The 12,665-nt window shown below is 50.0% G+C and overlaps 1 protein-coding gene across 1 annotated transcript in view; it reads left to right on the plus strand.

The window, feature by feature from the left end:
- Positions 1 to 5,684, plus strand: part of SHE (Src homology 2 domain containing E) — a 33,416-nt gene extending 27,732 nt beyond the window's left edge. The window contains exons 5-8 of the mRNA XM_055324384.1: positions 23 to 307; positions 1,347 to 1,503; positions 2,175 to 2,294; positions 3,576 to 5,684. Of these exons, the coding sequence (XP_055180359.1) occupies positions 23 to 307; positions 1,347 to 1,503; positions 2,175 to 2,294; positions 3,576 to 3,762 (749 nt within the window). The 3' untranslated portion in view covers positions 3,763 to 5,684. The remainder of the gene's footprint in view (positions 1 to 22; positions 308 to 1,346; positions 1,504 to 2,174; positions 2,295 to 3,575) is intronic.
- The last annotated feature ends 6,981 nt before the right edge of the window (positions 5,685 to 12,665 follow it).

Here is a 12,665-nt window from a genome sequence, read left to right on the forward strand (position 1 = left end):
TTTGTCTGTGGTGTGTTTTCAGAAATCCGACGCCGAGGTTCAAAGGACCCCCTGGTGAAGGCTCTCCAGCTGCTTGAGGGTGCCTGTGAGCTGGGCGAGAACAGCGCGAAAACCGAGACTTTGGCCAAGAGACGGAGCTCAAAGGAGCTCCTGGGGAAGCCTCCCCAGCTGTACGACACGCCCTACGAGCCAGCAGATGCAGCTCCTGACCGGAGGGCACGGCTGCCTGTGGAGGACGAAAGGCCCGCGGCCGAGTACGAACAACCCTGGGAGTGGAAGAAGGAGCAGATTGCGCGGGCACTGTCAGGTGAGGGTCCCCCGCCCCGCGCTCCCCTGGCCTTCCTCCCTGCGGCCCCTGCGCCTGCACATCCGAGGGCCTGAGATTGCACCTGTGCCTTTGGCGGCTGAAAACTCCCAGTCCGATGGCTGCCTGCTTGCCTGCCCCTCAGGCTCTGAGGTTGGAGCAGCTCTTACCAGCTCCTCCGCGGTGCTCCCCCTCAGAGCCAACGACGTTCCTCCTTAGACGATGGCAACACTGGGTCAGCACATCACGGACCGGTGCTTGGGGGCCTGCCGAACTCGCTTGTTTTTCTGTCAATAATCGTCCTACGGGAATCTGTTCTCTGAGAGCGAGTATGTAGAATGACGGCAGAGGGGGTTAATGAGCAGGGTCAGTAGAGGAAGGGATATTCTTCCTTTTGCTTCTCCCAGGGTGTAGCTTTTCTGCCCGGCTGAAACCTTAGGAACACAGACCCTCCTTTTCCTTGGATTTAAAAGAGGGATGCCCGTTCCATCCCCCGATAGAGCAGGCTGCTATGGCCAGAAGGTAGAGGGGCAGGATGCCTGACCACCAGCACCTGAGGCCATCGGCTTGAGTCCCGTGGCCTGTGGCCCCATGGGCACTGGCTCTCCCTCAGACGCCAGCCCCTGCGGCTCCAGACTGTCTGTGTTCTGTCCGGCCCAGGTGCCAGAGTGGCTATCATCCCATAGTTTTTGCTTCCAAGTGCAGTTCTCTGTTTTAATGATTTCATAGTAAAAACTGCTTCTTTGGTTTCATAGAATGAGATGCTCTTGCTTTTTTTTCTTCTAAATATATTGAAGTAGAAGTTTTTAGAAGTACATGCCCATGTGTCCTGGCACCCCCACCCCACGCATCTCCCCACATGGGAGATGGGCATGTCCCAGGAAGGTGGCCATGGAGGACATCTGCGGTCAGGGTATCTGCAGGGCACTCCTGCTGTTATGATGGGGCTTCCTTCCTAAGCTGAGCCAGGCAAGGGGGTGTTTTCTCCCATGTGCACACGGGCCGCCCTGGGGGCTCTGAGGTGAACGAGCCCTCTTTCCAGTCCAGTTTGAAGGCTCTGACCGACCTTCCGTCAAGGAGGACACAGTGAAGCAGCACCAGCGGCAGAAAAGCTGGACGCAGAAGATCCTGAAGCCAGCTGCCTCAGACCACAGCGAGGGCGAGAAGGTGGACCCAGCCCTGCCACTGGGGAAGCAGCCGTGAGTGTCCTCCTCCTGCACGCCCCACATGAGGGCTGGGGCCTGCCCTCGAGGTGGGGGAACCTCGCCCATGTCACAGGATTATTTTCGTTCATGAGTTCACGTCTGGGTGGGGCTAATATTATTAGTGAAAACCCATCTCCAAAGCCCATTTTGTGCAGAATAGAAAGTACACTGCATCCTAAGAGCCTGGCTTTAAATTTCATTTTCTGGTACAGGCTGAACACTTAAATGACACCAGCTCTATTAAGTCCCTTTCACAGGATCAATAGGTTTTGTGCCCAGGATCACCCACACCTGTACCTTGTCTTGTCTGAACATGAAGCAGGGTCCAGATCAGGCTATTGAGCTTCCCCCAGAACTGCATTAGAAACAGTCCTCTGGGGGATCCCTGGGTGGTGCAGCAGTTTAGCGCCTGCCTTTGGCCCAGGGCGCGATCCTGGAGACCCGGGATCGAATCCCACGTCGGACTCCCGGTGCATGGAGCCTGCTTCTCCCTCTGCCTGTGTCTCTGCCTCTCTCTCTCTCTCTCTCTCTCTCACTGTGTGCCTATCATAAATAAATTTTAAAAAATTAAAAAAAAATCAGTTTAAAAAAAAAAAGAACAGTCCTCTGTGGAGCGGGGCCATGTCGGGGTCTGTATTTTGACAATGGTGCCTCCCCCTTTACAGTTGGTATCATGGTGCCATCACCCGTGCAGAGGCCGAGAGTCGACTCCAGCCCTGCAAAGAAGCTGGTTATCTGGTTCGAAACAGCGAGTCGGGGAACAGCAAGTACTCCATTGCACTGAAGTGAGTGCGGGAGCTGCGTGGGGCTCCACAGAGGGGGCAGGGAAGGGGGCAGTTGGGGTGAGGAGCATAACGAGTGGCCTTTCATCTCAGGCACAGGACCTGTCAGAAAAGACCCAATGTGATGGGGGTTCTCAGGGTGCATATTGCCAGGAGACGCAGCACCCTTGCTGGAACCGTGGGATGGGATGTGAGAGGCTCAGGTTGGCGAGCCCATTGGGAGGGAGGTAGATGCCCCATAGTCTCCTGTGATAATGCGGGCCTCTCTTGTCCCTGTTTGTGCTGAACGTTCCCTGACCCATGAGGTCCAGCAGAGATAATCCTGACAAAAAGAGAGTTTCCAATGAGACAGATTGGTGGTTCTCTTATTCTCTAGCATTTGTGACTTTCAGATCCTTGATGTCAAAATGCCATGTGCAGTTTTGATACCAGTTTCTTGTGGGGAAAGAGGAAACGCTGACTTGCTGTTACTTCCCTGTTTAATTGAACCAGAACGTTCATTCTTGCACGAGGGGCCTGGTGGAGCTTGTATTATGGAAATTCTCGCTGCCCTGTGGGCTCAGCGGTGCTGTGTTGGAGGATCATTGTCAAAGCCCTACCAGAGTTTCCTTCCTGAGGAAGCTAAGCCCCTGCAGCTGAAACAATCAGACAGGCTGGGGGTGTTTGAGCAACGTGGCTTGCAGAGCAGGGCCAGCCAGCAGATACACAATACCAGGAATAGCTCTGCCGTGTTCCTGAAACAGGGCTTGTGGGGTAGATCTTGGGCCTTAATATACAACTAGAACAGCCTTCCAATGTGGGGGTGGGAGGGGAGGGAGGAGGAAACTGGGTTGGTTTTGTTGTTGTTGTTGTTGTTATTACTATATTATCTGGGGGAGGGAAGAGGGCAGTAAACCTTATGTGTCCTTGTCCCATGACCAAGAAGGTTTTTTTTTTTTTTTTTTTTTTTTTTTTTTTTATAAGGTGGGTTTAAACCTCACATTTGTAATCTGGCAATTCAGAAGACAGGGGAACTGGGCTTTGGTTTTCTTCGTCTTTTTTGGTCCAGTCCCTGATGCCTTGTGTGTATAAGGACAAACAACGCAAGATGCCCCACCATAGCCAAGGACTTCAAGGCCCTCTGTGATCCCCCTAGACTGCACAGTGTGTTTCTGTTGGCATCTGTGACCGTTCCAGGGACAGGACGGGCAAGACTGCCTGTGACTGTGGCCAATATGGTTGTCAGTGGGGAGGGACCCCTGGCCACCTCATTCATGGCTCCTCCTTGGTTTTGTTTTGGTCTAGGACTAGTCAAGGGTGTGTCCACATCATAGTGGCCCAGACCAAGGACAACAAGTACACACTGAACCAGACGAGCGCAGTCTTCGACAGCATCCCTGAGGTTGTACACTACTATTCCAACGAGAAGCTGCCTTTCAAGGGGGCAGAACACATGAGCTTACTCCACCCTGTGCACAGCAAGCTTCACTAGAGAGCCCGCCAGCAACGGCCCTGGCTGGTCACCCCCACCCCCCTGAGAAGGGTGTCAGCACCCAGCCAGCAGCAGGGGATGAGACTACGCCACAGTCGTCGGTGGGAAGGGGGTGTCTCCGTCAAGAAGTCAAAATCTTTGGCCTTACATCCATTCTGTGATACTTGGTTACTGACCAAGTGGCTTTTCTGCAATAAGAAGTCATAATTTACCAGGTGCCTCCTCTCTCTGGAGTAGGCAGGTGGAGGGTGAGTCCGGGAATATTAAGGTTTTCCAAAAACGTACTTGTTTTTACCTGAACACCTGGTCTCTAGACAAACCAACAAAAATGCAATTGGTTTTTATGTAAGGCAATCAAAAATGGTCATGTGGACCAGAAGAGCATGTGTCACGGATCCGTCCTGGGGAAAAAGGATGAATAGTGGAAAACAAGTGCACAGTGGACGACTTGGAGAAAATGTCCTGCTTCAGCTCTGGAGTCCATGGAAATTCAACTCTCAAGAGATTATTCTGTTGCTCAGCCTTCTAAGAAAGTTTATGTTTCCTCCATCTCTGTGGACTTTTTCACCATTATCATCAATATAAACATAAGTAGGAAGGAAGATGCCCCTGATTGAAGAATCAGCAATATAGATTAAGCATTGGTAGCATTATAATTCTGAATTATAGAATAAAATAATGATTTCATTCTTGATTTTTTAAAAATCTGAAAATTTGCACAGCTCAACTTATTGCATAATTATACAGAGCTTCTAAATCTTTCGTTTCACCTTCGGACATTTCAGTTGTTAGGGTATGGTTTTTAATTTTGGTCCCCCCATTAGATTTACCTTGTATTTCAGAGTAAATTTTAAATATACGTACCTCTGTCCTAAGGATCTGAGTGCCTGAACTGGGTCTATAACACCTGCAGCTGCTCTTTGCAGAATGACCAGTTCACATTGTATACAAATGGTTTTGAAGACTGAGGTTCCTCTACTACTCCTTAAGATATTAAATTAATACTCATAGTATTATCATCCTTATGGATATTGTGAACTTCTATTGCCAGTTTACTTACTGTGAAAATAAAAATAAACCATGAGACTGGCATTCTGTGAGGAGGCCCCAGCAAGTGGCCAAGAATGACAGCTGAGCAGGTGCTTCTGTCTCTGGCTTTGCTGTGTGGCTTTCAGAACTGATCCAGATGTAAGTGCGCTGCCATCCATGAAAAGTTCACTTTTGTAGCTTCTTTTAAATACATGAAAAAGGTTGATTTGGTTCATTTTTAGGAAAGTATATCTTTCTAGTTCTTAGTTATCATTTTATTATTATCGTTAGTAAATACCTGCTTCTTTATTCAATTAAGGTTGTAGCCAAACAGTTGTGTGATCTTTGATTTAAAAAATTTGAGAGGAACTTTTTCTTACTGAATCTCAATGATTTTATTAATAGGGTGTCTGTTTTTTAAATAACTGATAGAATTTTAAAAATGTGTATTAGTTCATGTGTGACATCTTTAGTCCAGATTTCTAAAAATTTTTTAGCATCTATTAGTTCCAATTCCATTCAACAAATATTTATTATCTTCCATATACAAATAATTCATTTATTAAACTTATTTTTAGTTCAACATTCTAGAAGTGAAAGCTTATTTTTTAAACTTATTCTACAAAATATAGCAGTTATCCTAATTTTAATAAATGCTAAAAAGCCTTGTCAAGTTTTCCATGTGCACTCGATGTTTGTTGGCCCATTCCCAGCAATGGTGACGAATGTATAACAAAACACCATCTTGAAAGCAAACCTGATGCATTAGGTATTTATTAAGCTTCTATTGTATGCTCAGTATTGCGCTTTCTCCACACTGGTTCCCTGGACAGTTATATCATTTTATTTGTGTCATTGAAAGTAAAGATGTGGAGTTTGTCTGTGGTCCAGGTCCTACACAGCAACGCAGGGGCTGGAAGAAGAAACGTACATTAGACCTGAGCTGGCATGTTCTTCCTGGGGTTCTGAGCCTCTTGACAGAAGCAGGGGCTTAACTGTGGCTGTGGCAGCGCAGGCGCCCTGTGCTCAGAAGACAGGCCGGGCAGGTGTCCCTTGCGGGCGTCCCCGATGGCTTCCTCTGGAGGCCTCCTGGACCAGCTGATCTGAACCGCAGACACCTTTCCTCTTGGAGCCCCTGGTGCTTGGGCTTTTTGTCGTTTTGTATTCATACACATATTGTGTCTCCATTCTTTTGAGTTACCTCTATCTCTCAGGATCTTTTCTGATTCTTTCTGGAGAAAATTCTGTTCTCTAGCAGATTGGAGCTCGCCTGCCTTAAATGTGGCACCGGGAGCTCCCTGCGCCTGTGCACCTTCTCCATCACACCCCTTTGTAAGCCACACTCTGCGCAGACTTCCTCGATGAATTTATTTAGTTGCATCATTTCAGGCCATAAGACACTTCTGTTCACTTTGCTGCCATAGCGGTTTCTATCAGGATGAATTTCAACCAGAGGAGTTGTCTGTTTAAATAAGTAGGAATAAAATAGTGGAGTGCATTACGATATGTACAAAAAGGAAAATATTGAGGGGCGCCTGGGGAGTGCAGTTGGTTGTGTATCCAACTTTTGATTTTGGCTACGATCATGATCTCAGGGTAGTGGGATCAGCCCCATGTCAGGCTCCCCACTCCCCAAGGAGTCTGCTGGAGATTTCTTCTCCCTCTGCCCCTCCCCCATATTCGTGCCCCCTCTCTCTCTAAAATAAATATTTTTTTCAAAAAAGGAAAATACCAATATGCCCACTCTTTTGGGGAGAGAAATGTCCTTTTAAGTAATCCAGAGTACTTTCTCAAGCATTTATGAAAAGAGCCTTTATTCTCTGCTGAATGTTACCTATCTATTGGCCTCTGCCATAGGATGGGGAGGTGGGCTGACGGTTTTGAGATACGTGGGAAAATAGTCCTGATTTATTAAGTGGATTATTCAACTTCTATTACTCTGTTAATGGCCATTGTGAGTAACTGTTAATACAGGATTGAGCAGATCCAAGCATCTAGGATATTCTACACTAGGGTGGCCTTTCCGTTCTATGAAAATATTGTTTTTCCATCAGTCTAGAGGGAATGCGAAGATGTCTGCATCTCGCTTCCCCTCTCATCCTTTCAGTAGTCGCCGAATTTCTGTGACCCTTTGTCACTCAGGAGCGCTCTCCCACTTGCCACAAGCGTCACTACTTGGGCCTCGCGGTCTCTTTAGAATCATCCTCTTTATTCTAGCCTCCGCTTTTTGTGCCCCAGGAACTTGTACTTGGAGACTCCCAGCCTGGAGCAGCCTCACTTCCTCCAGCGATTCCTGACCCCACAGGAGCGAAGAGACGGCGCGTTACTGCCACCTGCCGGAAGCTCGGCAAATGGCCTCAGGCCGGGCTTGGGGGAGGGCGCTCTGAAGTGTCTGCAGCGGCTGAGACCGGACGGGGCGGGAGGACGCGGGCGCAGATGGTGCCGGGGCCGGGGACGAGGACGGAGCGGACGGGCGCAGACGGGAACGGGGCACGGGGACGGAGAGAGCGCGCGGGCGCAGGCGGGGACGGGGACGGGGGACAGGACGGGGGACGGGGCGGGCGTAGGCGGGGACGGGGGACGGGGCGGGCGCAGGCGGGGACGAGGGACGGGGCAGGCGCAGGCGGGGATGGGGATAGGGAGAGCGCGCGGGCGCAGACGGGGACAGGGGACGGGGCGGGCGAGGGCGGGGACGGGGGACAGGGCGGGCGGAGATGGGGAGAGCGCGCGGGCGCAGGTGGGGACGGGGACGGGGACGGGGTGGGCGCAGGCATGGACGGGGACGGGGCGGGCGGGGCCGGGGAGAGCGCGCGGGCGCTGGCGGGGACGGGGACGGGGACGGGGTGGGCGCAGGCAGGGACGGGGACGGGGACGGGGTGGGCGCAGGCAGGGACGGGGACGGGGACGGGGTGGGCGCAGGCAGGGACGGGGACGGGGCGGGCGGGGCCGGGGAGATCGCGCGGGCACAGGCGGGGCCGGGGGACCCGGAGGGCGCCGGCGGGACACGAGGCGCAGCCGCTGCCATCCCGAAGCTCGGCTTCCTGTGCGGAAGGCAGGCGGCTGTGCGGCGCGGGTGCGGCTGAGAGCCCTGCGCCCTTGGGCCGCGGGTCTCGTCGTCGGCCAGTGAACAGCTGGCAACAGGCCCTGGAGATGGGCATTGCATTCTGTCATGTCCGTAACCATTCGGTTATTTTGTTAGGGAGCTGTGACATTGGAACATAACTAATACATACTTCTGATGCTTGAGAATATCTGGAGATCCTAGGTGAGGCCAGTGCCCGTCTGGAGTGCTTTGGTAAATTATATGGAGACTGTACAATTTCTGGATGTGTTGCAGCTGCCAGTACAAGCCACGTGCCCTCCTGAAAATGGTTGACTCCGAGATGTAGCTTTAAATAAACATTGTTCCGTGAAAACCTGCCTGTGAGCTCACTTCCATCAGCTTTGAGAATCCCGTCCCAGTGTCAACGCTTCCAGGGGCTGCTCACCTGAAGGCTAATGGGAAGGCGGGGAGACCGTGCTGGGCCTGGGTCACCATGAGACCCGCCAAGCATGGTTCCTCCCTAGTCACATGTGGCCCCGGGGAGCTTCAGGCTGGGCTCTTTGGCATCTTCTAGAGCAGACAGCCGTTGCCTTGGTCCTCAGCCCCTAACCCACCTACCTGCCATCCGCCATCCTCTGGTAGCTCTGCTTTTGTTCCTATCCTTTGTTATTCATGCATATGCCCCGTCCTACTCGAAGGAGTTGATGCTTTCTCCTATTGTGAAGCTTGAAATCTATAATTGTTGAGACTTCTACTACCTGACTTTGATAGTAGCCATGGCTGAGAACCACCAAAGAAAACTGTTCAGAAATGCACAAATAAAAATAAATAAGTAAATAAATAAATAAATAAATAAATAAATAAATAAATAAATAAATAAAAGAAATGCACAAATACTTTCTAGAATGCTACTATATTGAGTTTTTCAGGATCAAATTTTTAATTTCCAGGGCAGCCCCAGTGGCACAGCGGTTTGGCGCCACCTGCAGCCTGGGGTGTGATCCTGGAGACCCAAGATCGAGTCCCACATCCGTCTCCCTGCGTGGAGCCTGCTTCTCCCATTGCCTGTGTCTCTGTCTCTCTTTCTCTCTGTGTCTATGAATAAATAGATAAAATCTTTTAAAAAATTTTTAATTTCCATTAAACATTTGCCTAAATTGCCAGCAGGTGGTACAAGTGCCTGTTGTGTTTGCCCATCTCTGTGCAACAGAAAAAGGAAGTTTGCACTGAGGAGTTTGCACTCTCCTCCCCCCAGCAGAGTACAGCATCACAGCCCAGGCTGAGCACATTTGTAAGAGCCCCCGGTTTGACTGGAAAGGTCAATGTGTGAGCAACAAGAAGAGACATTGAGCACCGGTGCTGCTGAAACACACGCTCTTGTACATTGCCTGTCTTTAATTCTCCATAACTCTGTGAGCCACGTGGTAGCCTCGTTTTTTGGATCAAGACATCTGGAAGAATCCAATTCCTAGCCCTGGGTGAGTCCCAGAGTGAGTTGTGGGGCACAGTCCATAGTCTCCTTGTCATTGTGCCTGCACCTTCTTATAGCCTGTCACCTCCCCACATGTGAAGAGCACAAACGAGTGGCACAAGGGCTGTCAAACTAGCCACTTGGTTTATGAGCAAGTGAAAAATGAAGTTTAAAAAAAATGCACAAAAGCCAAGACGTGGAAACAAGCCAAGTGCCCGTGGACAGATGGAGGGATAAACCAAATGTGCAGACAGCACAGAACAAATGTTACTCATCCTTAGAAAGAGGCAAGTTCTGACGCCGGCATCAACGTGAGGCTTGAGGATGCTGTATTGAGTGAGACGAGCCAGTCCCAAGAAGACAATACTGTAAGATCCCACTTATATGAGATACCCCATCAAACTCACAGAAACAAAAGAGAGCAGTGGGCAGCAGGCTTGGGGAGAGCGGGAAATGGGGATTATATGACGGCAGTTTTGGTTCTGCAAGATGAAATGTTTCAAGGTTGTGTGCACGATTGTGTAAATATACTCAATGCCACCAAACTGTATACTGAGAAACGGTTCCACGGAAAATTTTGTTGTATGTCTTTTGCCACAGAGGGAAATAAATAAAAACAACACCAGTGTCTAGACAACCAGGGACCAGGCTGTTCTCCCCACTTGTGAACCCCGTGGACTCGGGTTGAGGCATGGCATCTACCGCCGCACACACCATGTGAGGGCCTATCCTTTCCCCAATGCGGGACAGGCTCTGCCATGGACCCATGCTCTTATCAAGTCCAAAATCCACAGGTAGCCCCGGAATCACCTCCTCCACATCGTGAATCACTATCATGTGAGCCACAGTATCCTCTTGGATTCAGACTTAAAATGCCTCCTAAGGATATGTTTTTAATGATTCAGATTACCTTCTGATTTATGATCATAAACAGGATGACTAGTTTTGGATTAATTGAGGGAAAGATGCATTCACATAGTAAAAGCTAATGTGAAAGTAATTAGTTTATTGAGGTACCAACCAGTGTGTTGTTGACAAGTGAGGATTGTGGTTTACGTTAGTGATAGTTAAGGAGGAATTATTTAGGGGCACCCCCGGCTGGCTCAGTGGGCAGGATACCCACCCGGATCTCCATGCTGGGCATGGAGATTACTTTAAAAAACAAAATCTTAAAAAAAAAAGAAAAAGATATATTTATATTCATTTTTAATTGTTTTAAATGGCATATGTGCAAGTGAAACATTCTGCTTAAAATCCTTTCGTGGTTTTTTTTTTTTTTTTTTTTTTTTTTTCTGATGGAGGATGTCAGGGCTTTGGAAAGACTCACATAACAACCTCCTCTAAGCCAGCTTTGCCTTGGCTGTCTTGTGCCCCGCTTTGTTTAACCTGTGGTCCCCACCTACTTCTCATACTTCTCCATCAATATTCTTGATAGCACAGTGTGGCTGTGCTATTCCAAAACAGGGACTTATAAATGTTTAATGAAAAGCTTTCTTCAATTGTAAAAGCATGCATGCTCATATGAAAAAATGTTTACTGTGCATAAAAGAAAAAAGTTGAGTATCTATCTAGTTTTTGGTGATTCCCTAATGCTCTTAGAACATCACAAAAGTTGCTCAATAGAGTGTGTGTACAAGGCTGCCCGCTGCCCCCCAGCTGCAGCCCTGGGCAAGCCCCTCATGTGCAACTCCCACTGGACTTGTCTGCCTGAACTCCTAGGCAGACTGGCCACAGGCTCCTGGAGACAGTGTTTGCTCACAAACTGTGGTGGACGGTTAGCATCCTAAGGAACAGGCTGGTCCCTCTGTCCCCCAGCCAGCACTGAGAGTCTCACTGTCCAAAGAGAACCACCATGGGATCCCTGGGTGGCACAGCAGTTTGGCGCCTGCCTTTGGCCCAGGGCACGATCCTGGAGACCCGGTATCGAGTCCCACGTCGGGCTCCCGGTGCATGGAGCCTGCTTCTCCCTCTGCCTGTGTCTCTGCCTCTCTCTCTCTCTGTGTGTGACTATCATAAATAAAAAAATAAAAATAAATAATAATAAAAAAAAGAGAACCACCATATAGTGTGGTGACCAGAGAGAGTAGGTATAAGGTTTCCATAAAGCACAATTGGAGCATTTCGAGGAAGTTCACCAAAGTGTCTAGCAAGGAAACAGCAGGAGAAAACCAAACCATTCACTCAAGTTCAGAGGTGAGAGCTGGTACAGAGGGGGAGGGAGAGTGGTTAGATTTGGTTTCTGATCAAGGGTCATTTCGAGGAAGGAACTGGCTGCTGCCCCTCCCCTCTACACCTCATCCTTTGGGGTTTGGCTGCCTTTGGAGGCTCCTGACTCCCACAGGCTTGGCTTCCCGTCCCTGCTCACATGACAGGTGTTGACAAACCAAACGGGGAACCCAGGTCTATCCACCCCCGTGGAGGTGAGTGGGCCAGGCCCCCGACCACGAGGGATTGGGAAAAGAACCATCCAGGTGGTCAGCAGTGCCTGTGGGCCTGAGGCACATGGTAAGGACAGAGCACGTGCCCCACGTGATCTTGGAGTCGAGTAGACCAGGTTTACGGTCCAGGTGACCCCCTTAACCAACTCAGAGTCCTTAGACTGACCACTGCCTCAAGCTCAACCTCATCCGTGAGCTGGCAAGAACACTTACCTTGTAGCGTCATTAGGATGACAAAGAATATACAGTTTGTGAGCACATGGTGGAGCGTCCACAGGCTGCAGCTATTACCAACAGCTCATTTTAACATACTCTTTCTACCAAAAAGGGGCTGTGGCCTTCAAGTGACCAGTAGGGCTGGTGGTGTATTCTTTGCTGTCCAGTTTGTTTCCTAGTTCATACCACACATGGTTGCAGGATCCTGCCTGCAGCCTAGTGGTCTCCAGCACAGAGACTAACACTGGTTGTGCTGTGGGGGGACCTGGGAGTGCCCACTCAGGCCACAGACACCCTGAGCCAGAGACCTGGGGCTGGAGTCCAAGCTGTTCCTGACCCTCAGACCTGCCCACGGAAATGATCTGCAAAGGACGCCATACATCCTCAGGTGTGGAGCTCCCACAGCACCCACATCATCCTAGAAATGGCCACGGTTCATAGTCACCCCTGGGCTCCATGACCATCTTCCTCGGAGCCATCTGGGAGGCTTGCTTGCTTTCTATGCCCACATCAGACCCGCTGAACAGGGGTCCCTGTGGATGCCCACAGGACGCTGGCACAGATCTGCACCCTGCAGGGCAGGCAAGTGGCTCTACAAGCGGGTGTCTGCCCCTCATCTCTCACTGGGCACAGACTCCAAGATGTCACACTTACAACATCCAGCATTCCAAAATCCCTATTGCACAGCACATCAGCTTAGCAACCA

This window comes from Nyctereutes procyonoides, unplaced genomic scaffold, assembly GCF_905146905.1.
Source record: "Nyctereutes procyonoides isolate TBG_1078 unplaced genomic scaffold, NYPRO_anot_genome, whole genome shotgun sequence".
In the NCBI taxonomy this organism is placed as follows: Eukaryota; Metazoa; Chordata; class Mammalia; order Carnivora; family Canidae; genus Nyctereutes; species Nyctereutes procyonoides.